This window comes from Macaca mulatta, chromosome 11, assembly GCF_049350105.2.
Source record: "Macaca mulatta isolate MMU2019108-1 chromosome 11, T2T-MMU8v2.0, whole genome shotgun sequence".
Taxonomy (NCBI): domain Eukaryota; kingdom Metazoa; phylum Chordata; class Mammalia; order Primates; family Cercopithecidae; genus Macaca; species Macaca mulatta.
This window is the reverse complement of record NC_133416.1, coordinates 74,597,017-74,616,897: the sequence shown is the minus strand read 5'-3', so window position 1 is coordinate 74,616,897 and position 19,881 is coordinate 74,597,017. Positions and strand designations below refer to the sequence as shown.

Sequence of the window (19,881 nt, the reverse complement as noted above, 5' to 3'; positions counted from 1 at the left end):
AAGAAGGCAGGTGAGGGAGCAAGGAGACCAGTTGATCCAGGTGAGAGATGAAGGTGGCCTGAACCAGAGTGATAGTGGTGGAGGTGGGAGAAGTGGGAAGGCTGTAGATAGATTTTGAAATTTAGAGCCTTCGTCTCATTTTGTGGCTGTGTCAAGGAAACCTCTGATGACTGTGTTACTTGCCATTGGCTCACCTGTGATGTCAGTCATGCAACTGAGATCGATAGTTCCCAGGAGCTCACCTTCACCTGGCTCTCTCTGCAACACCAAAGTAGCCTCTGCAGGCAGGTACACCCAGGAGTACACGCTGGAGGCATTTTTATGCCAAGAGCAACCCTCGCCCAACAGGGGACTGGAGCTAGAGGGCTAAATGTTCCAACCTCCTTTCAGGTGGAAGATTCTAGAAGGCATTCCATGTACTTCTCAAAGATCCGCCTACACTGGTTACCTTGGACACACCCCCTCATGTTGACTTGTACTCCTTCCCTGTTTCACTCTCCTGACTCTCTCCCGCTATCCCCTCAATTCCTTGCCTGAGTCTCTGCTTTGAAGGAACTCAACAAAGATAGGGCATTTCCCACTCTACCTATTCCTTACTTCCCATAGTTCTCTCTTTATGCCCAAGGTTGTTGAGGAAAACTTCCAGGAGACACATTCAGGGAAAACATCCAGTCTATCATTTTCTTTCAAGGATCTATGGGGTTTACAACCAGAAACAGACCTTCCAACCCTCAAATTCTCCAAAATAGCCATCATCCATCCCCATTTCAAAGATCGACATCTACAGCCTAGTTTGTGAAAATTCAATTGAAAACCAATTGTGCATTAAAGGGGAAAATAATCAGAGACCTCTTCCCGGCAGGAGAATACAGGATACTATAAACAAGGTATAGTCTCCAAATACATAGATGGCTTTGTAATGGACCTGGATGGACAGATTGCAGAGTTTATAAACAATAAAAAGACAGCGATGCAGCTGAGTGATAATTCAGCTGAGAGATAATATCCTTCAATGCAACTTGGCAAGAATCACTTAAAGTGCATTGGCTGGTAGGATCTGAATGTTCTTTATTAGAAATGACTATAGATTAAAGAGATATGAGACAAGTGAGTAACACAAAGCAGAAGAAATCCTTAAATCAAAATGGACATTTTAATAACTACACTTTAAATAAATCCCCCTCTGAAGTTTTCTAATGTTTAACAGCTGCAAATAAATATGACACTGGGAGAAGCTAATCAAAAAGTTTAATAATGCAGGAAACAAAAGAGCAAAAAAGAAACTGAAACATCACATCTTCAGCCCCTTTAGGCTTCTAGCCTCTCTCCCTCTCTGGTGCTACCATATCCCCAGCACCGCAACACCCCAAGCTAAAACCCTGTGGAGCCAAACGGCCTGGGTTTGAATCTCAGCTCCATCATGGTTCATCTCTGTGTGCCTGGGCAAGTGTCTTAGCCTTCCAAGCCTTAGTGCTCATGGCTATAAAATGGGACTAAGCCACCTGATAGGGTTGTTGCAAGAGTTAAGTGGGCTAATACATATGAAGGCAGAGTAAATACTCAATAAAATATCAGCTATTGCTTTACTATTACTATCTTGCTAAAGGAGCAGAAGAGAGCTAGAGGCAAAAAAGAAAACAGATCGAAACAATAGAAAATAGAGGGAAAGGGAGCCTTAGAGGCAACTGAAAGTTTGCTAAGTCACAACAATGTTCAGGCAGTGCACCCAGGAAGGCTGACTAACTGGCCTGGGTTTAGATGGGTCGATGCCCCACTTAGTTAATAAATTATGACTATCACTCCTACCTTGGCTTTTGAATTACTCAACCACAGAGAATCCACAGGATGTAAATCTTTACAATCCTTTAAGAAATCAATATGGTTAACACATATCAAAGGCTATACTGTATAGCTGTAAACACTGTATCCCACTCCTGGGAATTTATTCAAATACAATTGAATACGGGGTTGATAACCTCCGCACAGTCGAAGATCCACATGTAACTTTTTTTTTCCTTGGTAGTGTAACTGTCACCAAACCATGTATAACTTTTTCTTAACTTTTATTTTAGGTTCAGGGGTACACGTACAAGTTTGTTATATAGGTAAACTCAAATCATAGGGGTTTGTTGTCAGATTATTTCATCACCCAGGTGTAAGCCTAGGTATTACACCTGGTTGTTTTATTAGTTATAATAATAACTAACAGTTCTTATTAGTTAGTTATTTTTCCTGCTTCTCTTCCGTCTCCTACTCTTCACCCCCTGGTAGGCCCCAGTGTCTGTTGTTCCTCTCTTTGTGTCCATGTATTATCATTTAGCTCCACTTGTAAGTAGGACTATGCAGTATTTGGTTCTCTGTTCCTGCGTTAGTTTGCTAAGGATGATGGCCTCCAGGTCCATTCATGTTCCTGCAAAGAACATGATCTTGTTCTTTTTTATGGATGCATAGTATTCCATAGTGTATATGTACCACATTTTCTTTATTCAGTCTACCACTGATGGGCATTTAAGTTGATTCCATGTCTTCACTATTGTGAATAGTGCTGCAATAGACATACACTTGTATTTGTCTTTATGATAGAACGATCTCTATTCCTTTGGGTATATACCCAGTAATGGGATTGCTGGGTCAAATAGTAGTTCTGTTTTTAGCTCCTCAAGGAATCACTACACTGCTTTTCACAATGGTTGAACTAATTTGCACTCCCACCCAACAGTGTATAAGTGTTTCCTTTTCTCTGCAACCTCGCCAGCATCTGTTATTTTTTAACTTTTTAATAATAGCCATTCTGACTGGTATGGGATAGTATCTCATTGTAGTTTTGATTTGTATTTCTCTAAAGATCAGTGATTAAGCTTTGCTTCATATACTTGTTAGATGCATGTATGTCTTCTTTTGAAAAGCATCTGTTCATGTCCTTTGGCCACTTTTTAATGGGGTTTTTCGGTTTTCTCTTGTAAATTTGTTTAAGTTCCTTATAGATGCTAGATATTAGACCTTTGTCACATGCATAGTTTGCAAATATTTTCTCCCATTCTGTAGGTGGTCTGTTTACTCTGCTGATAGTCTTTCACTGTGCAGAAGCTCTTAAGTTTGAGTATATCCCATTTGTCAATTTTTGCTTTTGTTGCAGTTGTTTTTGGTGTCTTCCTCATTAAATCTTTGCCAGTTCTGATGTCTAGAATGGAATTGCCTAGGTTGTCTTCCAGGGTTTTTATAGTTTTACATTTAAGTCTTTAATCCATTTTGAGATGATTTTTGTAGATGGTGTAAAGAAGGGGTCCAGCTTTAATCTTCTGCATGGTTAGCTAGTGATACCAGCACCATTTATTGAGTAGGGAGTCCTTTCCCCGTTGCTTGTTTTTGTCAGCTTTGTCAAAGATCAGATGGTTGTAGGTGTGTGGCCTTGTTTCCGGGCTCTCTATTCTGTACCATTGGTCTATGTGTCTGTTTTTGTACCAGTACCATACCATTTTGGCTCCCATAGTCCTGTAATACAGTTTGAAGTCAGGTAGTATGATGCCTCCATCTTTGTTGTTTGCTTAGGACTACCTTGGCTATTTGGGAGTTTTGTGGTTCCATATGAATTTTAAAATAGTTTTTTTCTAGTTTTGTGAAAAATGTCACTGGTAGTTTGATAGGAAAATCATTGACTCCATAAAATGCTTTGGACAGTATGGCCATTTTTATGATATTGATTCTTTCTATGAGCATGAAATGTTTTTCCATTTAAGTCATCTCTGATTTCTTTGAGAAGTGTTTTGTGATTCTCATTGTTGAGTTCTTTCATCTCCCTGGTTAGCTGTATTCCTAGGTATTTTGTTCTTTTTATGGCAATTGTGAATGGCATTGCCTTTCTGATTTGGCTTTTGGTTTGGCTGTTACCAGTGTATAGGAATGCTAGTAATTTTTGTATGTTGATTTTGTATCCTGAAACTTTGCTGAAGTTGTTTATCAGCTGAAGGAACTTTTGAGATGAAAACTATGGGGTTTTCTAGATATAGAATCATGTCATATGCAAACAGGGGTAGTTTGACTTCCCAACTTCCTATTTGGCCCTTTCTTTCTTTCCTTTGCCTGATTGCTCTGGCCAGAACTTTCAATACTCTGTCGAATAGGAATGATGAGAGAGGACATCCTTGCCTTGCGCTGGTTTTCAAGGGGAATGCTTCCAGCTTTTGACCATTATTTATGATGTTGGCTGTGAGTTTGTCATAGATAGCTCTAGTTATTTTAAGGTATGTTCCTTTAGTTCCTGGTTTATTAAGAGTTTTTAACATTAAGAAATGTTAAAAATTCATTGAAAGCTTTTTCTGTATCTATTGAGATAATTATGTGATTTTTGTGTTTGGTTCTGTTTATGTGATGAACCACATTTATTGATTTTTATAGGTTGAAACCACCTTGCATCCCAGGGATGAAGCCTACTTGGTCATGGTGGATTAGCTTTTTGATGCACTGCTGGATTTGGTTTGCAAGTATTTTGTTGAGGATTTTTGCATCATGTTCATCAAGGATACTGGCCTGAAGTTTTTTCATTTTTTTGTTGTGTCTCTGCCAGGTTTTGGTATCAGGGTGATGCTGGTCTCACAGAATGAGCTGGGGAGGAGACCATCCTCCTCAACTTTTTAAAAGTAGTTTTAGTAGGAATGGTACCAGCTCTTCTTTGTACATCTGGTAGAATTAGGCTCTGAATCCATTTGGTCCTGGGAATTTTTTTATTGTTAAGCTATTTATTACTGATTCAATTTTGGAGTTCATTATTGATCTGTTCAGGGAACCAATTTCTTTCTGGTTCCATCTTGGGAGGGTGTATGTGTCCAGGAATTTATCATTTCCAAATTTTCTAGTTTATGTGCATAGGGGTCTTCATAGTAGTCTTTGATGATTATTTATATTTTGTGTGGTCAGTGGTAACATCCTCTTTGTCATTTCTGATTGTGTTTATTTTGATCTTTTCTATTTTCTTCTTTATTAATCTAGCTAGTGACCTACCAATCATCAATTTTTTCAAAAAAAATCAATTTCTAGATTTGTCAATCTTTTGAAAGGTTTTCATATCTCATTATCCTTCAATTCAACTCTGATTTTGGTTACTTCTTGTCTTCTGTTAGATTGGGGTTGGTTTGCTCTTGCTCCTCTAGTTCTTTTAGTTGTGACGTTAGGTTGTTAAATTCAGATCTTTCTAACCTTTTGATGTGGGCATTTACTGCTATAAATTTCTCTTTTACCATTGCCTTAGCTGTGTCCCAGAGATTCTGGTATGCTGCATCTTTGTTCTTATTAGTTTCAAAGAACTTCTTGATTTCTGCCTTAATTTCATTATTTACCCAAAAGTCATTAAGGAGCAGACTGTTTAATTTCCTTGTAATTACATGATTTTGAGAAACTTTTTTAGTCTTGATTTTATTTTTATTGCATTGTGGTCCAAGGGTGTGTTTGGTATGATATCAGTTCTTTCGCATTTGCTAAGGATTGTTTTATGTTCAATTGTGTGGTTGATTTTGTAGTGTGTGACATATAGCAATGAGAAGAATGTATATTCTGTTGTTTTGGGGTGAGAGTTCTGTAGAGGTCTATTAGATCCATTTGGTCCAATGTTGAGTTCAGGTACTGAACATCTTTGTTAATTTTCTGCCTTGATGATCTGTCTAATACTGTCAGTGGAGTGTTAAAGTCTCCCACTATTACTGTGTGGGAGTCTCAGTCTCTTTGTAGGTCTCTAAGAACTTGCTTTACGAATCTGGTGCTCCTGTGTTGAGTGCATGTATATTTAGAATAGTCAGGTCTTCTTGTTAAATTGAACCTTTTACCATTATGGAATACCTTTCTTTGTCTTTTTAAAATCATTGTTGGCTTAAAGTCTGCTTGTCTGAAATTAGGATTACAACCCCTGCTTTTTTCTGATTTCCATTCGCTTGGCAGATTTTCCTCTACCCTTTTATTTTGAGCCTATGGGTGTCACTGCATATGAGATGGGTCTCTTGAAGACAGCATACTATTGGGTATTTTCTTTTTTATCCAGCTTGCCACTCTGTCCCTTTCAAATGGGGCATTTAGCACGTTTACATTCAATGTTAGTATTAGTATGTGTTGATTTGATCCTGTAATTACATTTTTAGCTGGGTATTATGCTGGCTTGTTTGTGTGGTTGCTTCATATTGTCACTGGTCTGTGTACTTCAGTGTGTTTTTGCATTGGCTAGTAACAGTCTTTTCTTTCCATATTTAGTGCTCCTTTCAAGATCTCTTATAAGGCAAGTCTGGTGGTAATGAACTCCCTCAGCATTTTCTTATCAGAAAGAATCTTATTTCTCCTTCACTTAGGAAGCTTAGTTTAGCTAGACATAAAATTCTTGGTTGAAGATCTTTTTTCTTTAAGAATGTTGAATATTGGCCCCCAATCTCTTCTGGCTTGGAGAATTTCTGCTGAGACATCTGCTGTTAGTCTAGTCTAGTGGGATTCCCTTTGTAGATAACCTGCCCTTTCTCTCTAGCTGCCTTTAACATTCTTTCTTCTATTTCCACTTTGGGAAAATTGGATGATTATGTGTATTGGTGATGATCTTCTTATGTAGAATCTTGCAGAGATTCTCAATATTTCTTGAATTTGACTGGTGGCATTTCTAGCAAGGTTGTGAAACTTTTCATGGACAATATCCCAAAATATGTTTTCTAACTTGTTTGCTTTCTCCCCTTTCCTTTCAAGTGATGCCAGTGATTTGTAAATTTGGCCTCTTTACAATCCCATATTTCTCAAAGGTTTTGTTTCTTTTCATTCTTTTTAATTTTTGTCTGTCTTATTTGAGAACCAGTCTTGAAGATCTGAGATTCTTTCCTTAGCTTGTTCTATTCTGCTGTTAATATTTGCGTTTGCATTGTGAAATCTTATGTGTTTTTTCAGCTCTGTTAGATCAGTTAGGGTTTTTTATACTGGCTACTTCATCTGCCAACATCTGTATCATTTTGTTGTGATTCTTTATTTCCTTGGAATGAGTTTTGCCATTCTCCTGAATCTCAGTGATCTTCATTCCTATCCATATTCCAAATTCTATTTCTGTCATTTTAACCAACTCAGCCTGTTAAGAACCCTTGTTGAAGGACTAGAGTGGCTCTTTCAAGGACATAAGACACTCCAGCCATTTGAGTTGCCATTCTTGTGTTGGTTCTTCCTCATCTCTGCCTGTGAGTGTATCTTTAACTGCTGGGCTGCTTCTGATTGAAATGGTAAGATGGGCAGGATGGTTGTGCTGGAGCTCCAGGTCAGGTGATCCTGCCCAGTGAGGAGAATTGAGGACTGGGACCTGCATGGAGAAAAGTCTGGCCACTTTTCTGTGAGGTGGGTGCTCTGTGCTAGGGGTCTGGACCAGCCCTTGGTCCCATGGATTCTCTGGAGCCTGGAGACTGCAAAGATAGCAACCTTCCCCTCCCACTGGGAGCTCTGTCCCAGGGAGTCACAGAGCTACTATAGGCTCAACTGTTGCAGCAGGGGGGTTGCTGGAGACCCAGGCCAGGAGGACCTGTCCAGCGAGGAGATATGGGATCAGGGACCCACATAACAAACAGTCTGGCCACTGTTCCATAGGACTACTGCAGTATTCTGAGGGTTCGCTCCAGTTCCTAGTCACCTCTAATTTTCCCATACCTGAAGGTATCAGTGGTGAAGGCTACAAAACAGCAAGATGGAGGCCTGCTCCTCCATCCCAGGAAGGTACAGCCCCATTGCCAGGCCAACCACACTGGTGGGGGTGACTGGGGACCCTGGTTAGAAGGTCCCACCCAGTGAGGAGAAGCAGGATCGGGGGCCTGCATTAAAAAGCAGTCTGGACATTTTTCTGTAGAGCAGCTGTGCTATGATGGGGGTCTACTCCAACCCCCAGTTACCTCAGACTCTCCAAACCCAAAGTCAATAATGGCTAAGCCTTCAAAACAGCAAAGATGGAGGTCCACCCCCCCTCTGGGAGCTCCATGTCAGGGAGGTTTGGAACTGCTATTAGCTGGTGATATGGTTTGGCTGTGTCCCTACTCAAGTCTCATCTTGTATTGTAGTTCCCATAATCCCCACACACCGTGGAAGGGACCCAATGGGAGGTAACTGAATCATGGGGGCAATTACTTCCATGCTATTCTCATGATAGTGAGGGAGTTCTTTTGAGATCTGATAGTTTTATAAGAGGCTTTTTACCTTTTGCTTGACACTTCTCCTTCCTGCCACCATGTGAAGAAGGACGTGTTTGCTTTACCTTCTGTCATGATTGTAAGTTTCCTGAGGTTTCCCCATACCTGCAGAACTATGAGTCAATTAAAACTCTTTTCTTTATAAACTATGCAATCTTGGGCAGTTCTGTATAGCAGTGTGACAACAGACTAAAATAGTAGATTGGTACCACAGGGAGTGGGGTGCTGCTATAAAGATACTCGAAAATGTGGAAGCAACTTTGGAACTGGGTTACAGGCAGAGGTTGGAACAGTTTGGAGGGCTCAGAAGAAGATGGAAAAATGTGGGAAAGTTTGGAACTTCCTACAGACTTGGAGGGCTCAGAAGACAGAAAGATGTGGAAAAGTTTACAACTTCCTGGAGACTTGTTGAATGGTTTTCACCAAAATGCTGACAGCAATATGGACAATAAAGTCCAGGCTGAAGTGGCCTCAGATGTAGATGAGGAACTCATTGGGAACTGGAGCAAAGGTGACTCTTGTTATGATTTAGCAAAGAGACTGGTGACATTTTGTTCCTGCCCTAGAGACATGTGGAACTTTGAACTTGAGGTAAATTGTTTAGGGTAACTGGCACAAGAAATTTCTTAGCAGCAAAACATTTAAGATGAAGCAGGGTGGCTGTGAGCAGTGGCTCATGCCTATAATCCCAGCACTTTGGGAAGCCAAGGTGGGCGGATCACTTGAGGTCAGGAGTTTGAGACCAGCCTGGTCAACATGGCAAAACTCCATCTCTACTAAAAATACAAAAATTAGCCAGGCGTGGTGGCACGTGCCTGTAATCCCAGCTACTCGGGAGACTGAGGCACGAGAGTTGATTGAACCTGAGAGGTGGAGGTTGCAATGAGATCACACCACTGCACTCAAGCCTGGGTGGTGACAGGATGAGACTCTGCCAAAAAAAAAAAAAAAAAAATAGAAAAGATAAAGCAGAACATAAAAGTTTGGAAAATGTGTAGCCTGATGATGCAATAGAAAAGAAAAACCCATTTTCTGGGGAGAGATTCAAGCCCCAAGCTGATGCAGCTTCCACATGTTGTTGAGCCTGAAGGTACACAGAAGTGAAGAATTGAGGTTTGGGAATGTCCACCTAGATTTCAGAGAATGTATAGAAATGCCTGGATGTCCATGCAGAAGGTTGCTGCAGGATTGGAGCCCACATGGAGAACTTCTGCTAGGGCAGTGTGGAAGGGAAACGTGGGGTCGGTGTCACCACACAGAGTCTCCACTGGGGCACTGCCTAGTGGAGTTGTAAGAAGAGGACCACTGTCCTCCAGACCCCAGAATGATAGATCCACCAACAGTTTGCATCATGCACCTGGAAAAGCTGCAGATATTCAATGCCAGTCCATGAAAGCAGCTGGGAGTGGTGGTGAATCCTGCAAACCTATAGGGGCAGAGCTGCCCAAGGCTATGGGAGCCCACCTCTTGCATCAGCATGACCTGGATGTGAGACATGGAGTCAAAGGAGACAATTTCGAAGCTTTAAGATTTGACTGCCCCGCTGGATTTGAGACTTGCATGGGGCCTGTAGTACCTTCATTTTGGCCAATTTCTCCCATTTGGAATGGGTATGTTTACCCAATGCTGTACCCCCATTTTATCTAGGAAGTAACTAACTTGCTTTTGATTTTACAGGCTCATAGACAGAAGGAACTTGCTTTGTCTCAGATGAGACTTTGGACTTGGACTTTTTGGTTAATGCCGGAATGAGCTAAGAATGTGAGGGACTGTTGGAAACGCATGATTGTGTTTTGAAATGTGAGGACATGAGATTTGGGAGGGGCCGGTGGGGGGATGATATGGTTTGTCTGTGTCCTCACCCAAATCTCATCTTGAATTATAGTTCCCATAATCTCCATGTGTCATGAGAGGGACCTGGTAGGACATAATTGAATCATGGGGGTGAGTACCTCCATGCTGTTCTTATGACAGTGAGGGAGTTCTCATGGGATCTGATGGTTTTATAAAGGGCTTTTCTCCTTTTGCTCAGCACTACTCCTTCCTGCCACCATGTGAAGAAGGACGTGTTTGTTTCCCCTTCTGCCATGATTGTAACTTTCCTGAGGTTTCCCCATCCCTGCAGAACTGTGAGTCAGTTAAACCTCTTTCCTTTATAAACTACTCAGTCTCAGGGAATTCTTTATAGTGCATGAGAATGGACTAATACAGCTGGAAAACACTGGCAGGGTGGTTGTAAACCTTGGTTGGGAGATTTTGCCTAGTGAAAAGCAACAAGATCTGGTACCTGTGTGAAAGAGCAGTCTGGCAGCCTCTTGATAGAGCTGCTACACTGTGCTGGGGGACTGCTGCAGTCCCTAATCACCTCGGATTCCCCAGAGCCCAAAGGTATCAATGGTTAAAATTGTGAAACAGAAAAGATGGCGCCCCACCCCTCCCTCTGGATATTCCATCTTGGGGAGGTGTAACATTGCTACTTGTGGCTGGCTGGAGTTCCAAGCCAGTGGGTCTCATCATGTGAGGTGCTGTGGAAGCAGGATCTGTGGAAGCAGGGCCTGCACACTGTCACTGCTCAGCACCCTGGATTCAGCCTCTTTCCTAGGGATATATGTAGGGGTCTAACCTCCCACTTTGCCAGAGTTGCAGCTGCTTATGCTGGGAAGCCTGAGTATATAAAACCCCTGGAGCTTTGAGTGTGCCTGAGTAGTTTCTCTGACAAGACTCTACATAGCTCTCTGTATCAGACTGAAGGCCCTGGTGGAGTGACCTGAGGATTGAAAAGATCCATGGGAGAAGCAGGGGTCCCTGGGGTCACTCACTGCTTCCCTGGGCAGGGGAGATTTCCCTGGCTCCACATCACTCCTGGGTGGGCAATTGTCCTGCCTCACTCTTCTCCATTCACCATGGGTTAAGTTGTTTTCTTGATGAATCCCAATGCATATACAGGAGCATTAATTTGCCCTTTCTATTTCTCTCCATGAGAGCAGGGCACACTAGCTGCTTCTAGTCCACCATCTTGGCCATCTCCCCAATGTATAACTCTTGACCCGTCAAAAACTTAACTACTGATAGCACACTGTTGATTGGAAGCCTTACCAATAATATAAACAGTTAATTAGTATGTATTTTATATGCTATGAGTATTATATATTGCATCATTACAATACAGTAAGCTAGTAAGGAAATGCTGTTAAGAAAGTAATAAGAAAGAAAATGTATTTACTATTCATTAAGGAGAAGTGGATCATCATAAAGGTTTTCATCCCTGTCTTCTTCAGATTGAGTAGGCTAAGGAGGAAGAGGAACAGGAGGGGTTGGTTTTGCTGTCTGGGGTGCTGGAAACTGAAGAAAATTCACAAATAAGTGGACCTGTGCAGTTCAAATCCGTGTTGTTCAAGGGCCAACTGTACAAGAGAAGCAGCAGCTGTGGACACAGAGATGCTCGCGGAGGTGCTATCTATGAAGGCAAAATACCACAAGCAACATCAAAAGTGCAGGAATACAGGAATAATTAAACGAGTTGTCATGCACTTCCTCAGAGGAAGCACAATCACAATTCTTATGAAAAACAGAAACCACTAGAAATGTGAAGTGTTTATGGCATAAGTTTCAGCAAAAAGGGTAGCATAGAAAATTGAGAGCATATTCTGATATGATTTATAAATTATATATGAATAGGAATTATAGAATACACAAGAATAGGTAGAATTACTGAATTTTTTCAAAACTGTTTGGAATATTTCTTATATATATATACTAGTACATATATAGAAGTATTAATATAAGTACATATATGTACATATATATACCTCTGCCTCCTGGGTTCAAGCTATTCTCCTGCCTCAGCCTTCCGAGTTGCTGGAATGACAGGCACCTGCCACCACACCTGGCTAATTTTTTGTATTTTTAGTAGAGACCTGGCCATGTTGGCCAGGCTGGTCTCAAACTCCTGGCCTCAGGTGATCCTCCTGCCTCAGTCTCCCAAAGTGCTGGGATTACAGGCATGAGCCACCATGCCAGCCTGGAATGCTTACAATATTTTAATAGTTAAAAGTGGCAAAGGGTTGGGGAGAGAATGGCCCTCCCAAAACTCCATGCTGAGAAAAAAAAGGGATAATGTATCTAAATAACCTGCCAGAGTTCTGTTTTTGCCACAGACATCATTAACCCACTGGGGGCTTTTGTGCAAATTAGGAAAAGTAGCCCCTCTCAAAGTATGCTCTTCCTAGAATGCAGACATTTCCTTTGTCTGGAGCTCTCTTCAGAGCCTTGATGTCTTCCACAGGAGGCTCGTGAATATAGGATTCTTTGAGGAATATGTTGGCAGAATTGCCAAGAAGGCAGCTATTGTAGACCCGAAGATTAACTACTTTAGGCAGTATGCAGATGAGAACTAGGACAATGAGTTGAATAAACAAATATGAGTCATATAAAAGCTGAATTATATGGCATGATACAGTGGCCCCTGATCTTTTTTGGCACCAGGGACTGGTTTCATGGGAGACAGTTTTTCCACAGATCAGGGAGGTTTTGGGGTGAAACTGTTCCACCTCAGATCATCAGGCCTTATTAGATTCTCATAAGGAGCGTGCAACCTAGATTCCTCATATGCACAGTTCACAATAGGGTTTGCATGGCTGTGAGAATCTAATGCCACTGCTGATCTGACAGGAGGTGGAGCTCAGGCAGTAATGCTCGCTCACCTGCTGCTCACTTCCTGCTGTATGGCCAGGTTCCTAACAGACCACGGACCAGTACAGGTCTATGGCCCAGGGTTGGGGAACTCTGATATAATAGAAATTAGATCTCTCTCCCCCTGACATCAGCAAGTTATATACTTTCTAAGCATTACTCTCCTGCCTACTGAAAACTATATTTAGACTAAACCAAGAAAGATACTGCACTAAAGGTCTCACAAAAAGATACAAGGCTCAGAGGTAGAAGAAAGTAAATTTGCCCCACTAGGCTGTCTATTCCTCCACCAGACACAGTACCATTGCAGGCCTGTGATGAAGGGGTGAAGACAAGGGTCCATGGTGCTGCAGTAGGCCCCAGAGTCCGGAGTCCTGGGTCCCTTGCAGGGCAGACCCTTGTTAGCTTCCTTCATGTCTGCATGCATCAAAGGAACCTAGCATGGACCTCAGGCAGCTCACAAGATGGGCTGTGTCTTTCCATGGGGACTACGGATATGTGAAAGCATTCAGGAGCACATAAAACATGTTCTCTAAGAGGGAGCCTTTGTATTCAGCTCCCTGTGGTCAGGGACGGCATTTTTGGAGCCAAGCTCCAAAAATATTTGAAGAGTCAAACCACCCCAGCATACTAAAGAGAAATGAGAAAAGGTCGTTTCTGCTCTGGGTGAAGAATCAGTGAGAAAGTTCCTCCTCCCTACCTTGGTTCCTATACATCCTAGTCCCATCAGACTTCGCTGATAAGTCTTCTTTGACACATGTGGGAAACATTTTCACTAGAGGTTAAAGGAAGCTGGTTTGGGACTGAAGCAAACAGCTATGCAAGGTCATATCGAGTTCAGTGCAGAATGTCACATCTCAAATGTTCTTTCCACATCCTTCTGCTGGGGCAGTGGCCTCTACTGAACCTGAAGGTGTGATTTCTCTTGGGTGACATGGAGTGCATGCCTGGCAACGCCTCAAGAGCTGCAGGGCAGAGTGACACAGCCCCAGGGAGTGGCTACCTTCACTAGGAAGCAGGTTTCTAAAACCAGCATTTCAGGATCCTCCAGGCATCCCTTTGGCCGGCTCACCTCCAGCTTCTGTGTCCTATAGCACAGTATTTACTGAGAGGGAGAGCCCCCTGTGCCAAACCTGCACAGTGCCCCAAGCATAGGACAAGTGGGTGACCAAGGGCTATGTTACAGGCCCCTTTCCAGCAGCCAAAGGACACACGTCCCAAATTTGATGGGGTTTTTGCCCTTGGTACACATAGACTTTCAATTTTCTGGAGTAACTCCCCCTTTTGTTATGGTTTGGTAAACAAAAGGCAGTCATCAGGAAGCTACTAATACAAATGTCACCATGCACATCACCCTGCCGAAAACCACCAGTGGCCTGTTCAAATGCCACAGGATATTGAGAAAATGATGAGGAGGCACTGGAGACAAAAAAGCCTAGCTTCTCCTCTTCCTGGTCATGCTGCAGACAGCTTACTGTCTTGGCAGCCCTCCAACTCTGCTTCCTTTTCTAGAAGCTCTAGGTACCCAGGCTGCAAAGCTATGCCTGCCTGTCTGCTCATTCCAAGCACGTTTGCACTCTGCTTTGAAGGGGGCAGCCATAAATAAGGCACAGGCTGGGGATTCCTGGACAGGTTTAGCATAATCACAGCCCTTCCTTTGAAAGAAGGAACCGTATTCTGAGATGTGCCTGTGACTGGTGGTTTAACTTTAAATCTGTCACCGGTAGCTGGCCAAAAGGTTTTATTCTCTGTAACCCCCAGTTTGGTAGACAAGCCTTTTTCAAAATGGAAATGTCTCCCTGATCCGCTGACAGGCAGTTTGGAGATGGTATGCTGACGCCAGTCAAAGCACGCTGTGGTGTTCTATTCTTCTTGCCGTGGTGCAGGCTACGTCCTCTGCCCCAAGGAACATCCACTCAAGGCCAAGTCCAACTCTCTAAGATTCAGATCAGATCCCTTCATTTAACGAAAATAGATTAAGCACTCCCTTTGTGAGCCTGAGAGACGTGCTCTGTGCCATCATTGAACTATCAGTCTGCCAGGGAAGATGACAATTAACAGTGATATGTGTACAGCCTACGGATGTATCTGCTATGGCAGTAACTTCATCTGAGTAGGAGTTAGAAGGTGACAGAAGGAGGCCGGGCACGGTGGCTCAAGCCTGTAATCCCAGCACTTTGGGGGGCCGAGACGGGCGGATCACGAGGTCAGGAGATCGAGACCATCCTGGCTAACACGGTGAAACCCCGTCTCTACTAAAAATACAAAAAAAAAAAAACTAGCCGGGCGAGGTGGCGGGCGCCTGTAGTCCCAGCTACTCGGGAGGCTGAGGCAGGAGAATGGCGTAAACCCAGGAGGCGGAGCTTGCAGTGAGCTGAGATCCGGCCACTGCACTCCAGCCTGGGCGACACAGCGAGACTCCATCTCAAAAAAAAAAAAGAAGGTGACAGAAGGATTTCACTTCTCCCCAAATCCTTCCTGGCTTTCCCTGGGTACTATGATTGCTCCCTTCTTGTGTTTTGTCAAAGGCACATATCCCATCTGCTCACTGTGTGATATTTCTACACGTTGCCTGCCTCCCATCCCCCTCACCCTTGCCATTTTATTAAGAGGCCTTCAAGGTCACGGACTGTCCTATGAAATAATTATCTGTCAAATGTTCAACAATTGAAATAAATAAATCTCGGAAAATTTTTTTGCTCTGAAAAGCAACTGTTGTCTGCCTAATACTAAGTGATCAATAGGTTTTTAAAATCTCTGAGTAATCTCAGCATTGACAGTGTATTTGACTATATGGAACGAGCACACAGATCCATGTGGGCGAGCAGGTGAACAAAAGCAACATTAGTAGTTAACGCAAGGATGAGTTAATGGAGGCAATGGGGTGAGGGAAAGAGGGTAGGATGTCTTCACAGCCACTGAATCGGAGGTTAAAACAGCCAGCAGCAAGGGCTAGGGCAGAGGCAAATATCAGGGCAGATTTCACCCTAGTGTTTCTGAATTATTTGCATTCAAATAATGAGGCAATTTACTGAAATTGTGTGGAAGTTATTTCAATGCCGCAAAGATATTTAAAATTGTATTAACTCATTTGTACAGAATGCTGAATACTACATCTTGATAGCAATTAGCAATACAGATAGCATAACTCAATACAGTTATGATATGATCAGTTGCAAATATACTAAAACATTCTCAAATGTTAACGTATAAATGAATTACCTGGGTATCTTGATAAAATTCAAATTCTGACTTAGTAGTGGGTTGTGATTCTGTATTTCACACAAGTTCCAAGGTTCCATTGGTCCACACATCTCACTTCGAGTAGCCCCCACTAAAAGGTCAGGAGAACAAGTTGTGATTTTGACAGAAGGCACTATTTCTCTTCTTTTAAAATTGTATTTATCTATTACATATTTTCAAACTGTGAAATTAATGGTCATTATGGTGAATTTGGGAACTGTAAAACCTACTGTGAAAAAATATTAAATCATCTTCAATCTCAACATCCAGAGATAATCAGTATAAATATTTTGACGTGTTTTCTTCTAATCCCTTTTTCTTTTGCATCTTACTCGCCACAATTTTTCTACCTTGATACTGTTTCTTTTCAAACTGTAGACGTTCCACATGTTGTTATTTGAAAAATATGGTTTGTATCATCCCATACATTCAAGTCCCCCAGAGCACAGAAGTTAAAGAAAGAGTACCTGCCCTTGTTTTCTAGTGAAAGAAAATAGTAAATACACAATCAGGTAATACATAAGATCGAACAGATAAAATTCTGATTTTGAAGTACTTTATAATATTCTATTTTACAGCTGATTATAATAAAGTTAACCAATCTTTCCTTCAGACATTCAAATGATTTCCTTTCTTTTGTTCTTACATATACATGTATGTTTTAAATATATAGACTATGTGGAAAATCCTTGCAGCCCAATTTTTGCATAGTCCTCTGATGATTTCCTTCAAATAAATGACTGCAAGTGAAATTTCTGGGTCATAGGGTGTGTAAGCTTTTAATACATATTATCAAATGGGACCCCAGACATGTTGTACCCATTCCTGCTCTTACCAGCAATCAGGAAGGAGTCTGGAAAGCTTCACCACATCTTCACCAGCATTGGGCATTATGTGTTTTTACATTTGTCAGGTTATTTTTGTTTACATTCCCTTTCTGCTTATGAGGTTAAGTATTTTCATGTGTATATAAGCCATTTGATATTTTCCTTTGTGACGTATCTGTTTATTTTCCTTTGTGACGTATCTGTTTATTTTCCTTTGTGATGTATCTGTTTATTTTCCTTTGTGACGTATCTGTTTATTTTCCTTTGTGACCTATCTGTTCCTTTTGCCCATGCTGCCTTGGGAGTGTTTTCCTCTTATTAATTTATAACTGCTCTTTATGGATTAAATATATTAACCATTTGCTATACATTTTGTAAGTAGCTTTCTACTTTGTTGTCTTTTAATTTTCTCTTTTTTAAAATTCTACAGAGTTTTGAACTTTTAAGTAGGTCATAGCTATTGATCTTGTCCACTGTGAATTTGTCTTCTGTTTCTGTATTAGACATCGACTTCCCTGCAACCAGATGAGAATAATATGGATTTATGTTTCTTCCTAGTTTTGTTACATTATGCATATATGGAAAAGGTATAAGGCAGGGTCGTAAGAAAATTCTCCTTTCCAGTGATACAGTTTTCTAAAACTGGGTTGTGCTGCAGGTTTGCCCCCAGAAAACCAGGAACAGGAAAACACTGAAGGTTGACATACCTTTCGGGATAATGATATGGGTTTGAGAAGGCAGCGTTTTTGGTTTTGATCCGTTACATGCATACTTCTCCATAGGAAAGAGACGCTAGCGTCTTTCACCTATGCTTGGTATGTATGATAGACAGAATGATGACCCCTCCAAAGATGTCACAGGCTAATCCCTCAAACCTGTGAATACATTACCTTCCCCGGCAAAAGGAACTTTGCAGACGTGATTGAGTTATAGATCTTGAGAAGACAGATTATTGTGGATTATCCAGGTGGGTTCAAAGTAATCATAATGGCTCTTATAATAGGGAGGGAAGAGGGTCAGAATCAGAAAGAGAGGTCATGGAAAATGAAAGCAGAGGTCAGATAAATTTTAAGATGGCCTACTACTCACTTTCAAGGTGGAGAAAGGGCTATGGGCCAAGGAATATAGGTGGCCTCTGGAAGCTGGAAGGAAACAGACTCTTCTCTAAAACTCAGCCCTGCTGACACCTCAGTTTTAGGACATCTGACCTCCAGAATGGTAAGCCTCTAAGTCTGTGGTACCATAATTTGTTACAAACGCAATAGGAAACTAATATAGGATCATCAGAGTACAAGTCCAATCTCTACAGAAGTTCCTGAATATGATTGCTTCCCAGCCTGTGTCCAATTCAACTGACTACCACCCGGATAACAGGATTAATTTCATCATCAATGCAAGGTCCCAGAGTACTGATAAACCTTACCCAGAATGAGACAGTTGGAGTTGTTGCCTAAAAGTAAAAGGGCATGGGGTAGGAACTTGAGGCTTTGGGTTCTTCTCCTTCAATTAGCCCAGATTCTCTTACGAATCCTCAGAATATTTCATTCTAATTAGTTTTTAATAAGGACAAAAGCAGCACTACCTTTTAGGGTTATTGTGAGGATTAAATGAGTTAATACATACATGTATATCCCTCAAAACATTGCCTGGCACATAGAAAGCATTCAGTAGGTGTTAGCTATTGTTGCTATTTGTATTAGAGCTCTCCAGAGAAAAACAGAACTAATAGGGTGTGTGTGTGTATGTGTGTGTGTGTGTGTGTGTGTGTGTGTGTGTGTGTGTGTATGTGTGTGTATACAGAGACTGTATTTTAAGAAATTGGCTCACATAATTCTGGAGCTGGAAAATTCAACATATGCAGGACAGGCCAGCAGGCTAGAGACCCAGGGAGGAGCTGATGTTACAGTCTCAAGTCCAAAGGCAGTCTGGAGGCAGAATTTCTTCTTGCTCAAGGGAACTAGGTCTTTTCTCCTAAGGCCTGATTGGCTGAAGCCCACCCACATTATGAAGGATAATCTGTTTTCCTCAAAGTCTACTAATTTAAATTCACATCTGAAAAATATTTTCACAGCAACATCTACGCTGGTGTTTGACCGAACATCTCAGCACCATAGCCCAGCCAAGCTGACACCTAAAATTAATTATCATGCCATCTTTTGTTTGTTTCCTATCTTATTTCAATGGCTACAACTTCCAGGAAAATATTTAAAAGTGAAGATAATACTATTAAATAATACTAAATAGTGAAGGTCACATATTCTTAACATATTTCCAGTTCTAATGTGAACACTCTACTACAGTATGTCTCCAGTGACTATTTGTATAAGTACTGTTAAGGAAGTACTCTCTTTTCCTACTTTACAATATTTTTTAATCACAAATGTGTATCATCTGCTAAGATGATTATGTAATTTTTTTCTTTTGTCATTTTGAAATGACATATTTTCTTTATAGATTTCCCATTAATAAACCATTCCTTACATTTCTATGGTAAACCTTACTTGCTCTGATTATAGTTTTTAAGATTTCAATTTAATTATTTAATTTAATGTAAGGTATTAAGAATTTAATTTCAAAGTATTTCTGCTCATTTTAAATTTGTCTTCCTAAGTCAGTGTCAGTTGCATCCGAAGAGTTTTGTGTTTTTAATAGTTCTGGCAGAGAGTTTGTTTGATGGTTTTTGTCAAAATGTTATACGATGGTTTTAGTTTTGCTCACTTCATAAGTGAATTGGTAAGTATTCCATCTTTCTCTGTGCCATGTAGCTATTTATGAAGCATGGGATTAAACATTTTCTCAGTAGCAAGATATACAGACTCTCCGATCACAAAAGCAGTTTGGTGTCTCCTTCGCTTGCAGATTTCCCTTCATCAATTCAATATTGACATTATATAAATTCATTATTGCACCAAATGTTAATTCAATATTATGCTTAAAAA

At 41.2% G+C, this 19,881-nt stretch overlaps 1 protein-coding gene across 4 annotated transcripts in view; it reads right to left on the bottom strand.

Annotated features, from left to right (window-relative positions):
• Nucleotides 1-19,881, bottom strand: part of LOC107000920 (uncharacterized) — a 145,378-nt gene that overhangs the window by 73,248 nt on the left and 52,249 nt on the right. For 3 of the 4 annotated variants that reach the window (XR_013401216.1, XR_013401215.1, XM_077954691.1), the window contains one exon: nt 16,095-16,206. Coding sequence is in view for 1 of the 4 variants with exons in the window: in XM_077954691.1 (XP_077810817.1) it covers nt 16,095-16,206 (112 nt within the window). In the remaining 3 variants the exon portion in view is untranslated. Of the gene's footprint in view, nt 1-11,408; nt 11,638-16,094; nt 16,207-19,881 lie in introns of those variants that run through there. The other variant, XR_013401217.1, reaches the window with a different exon arrangement.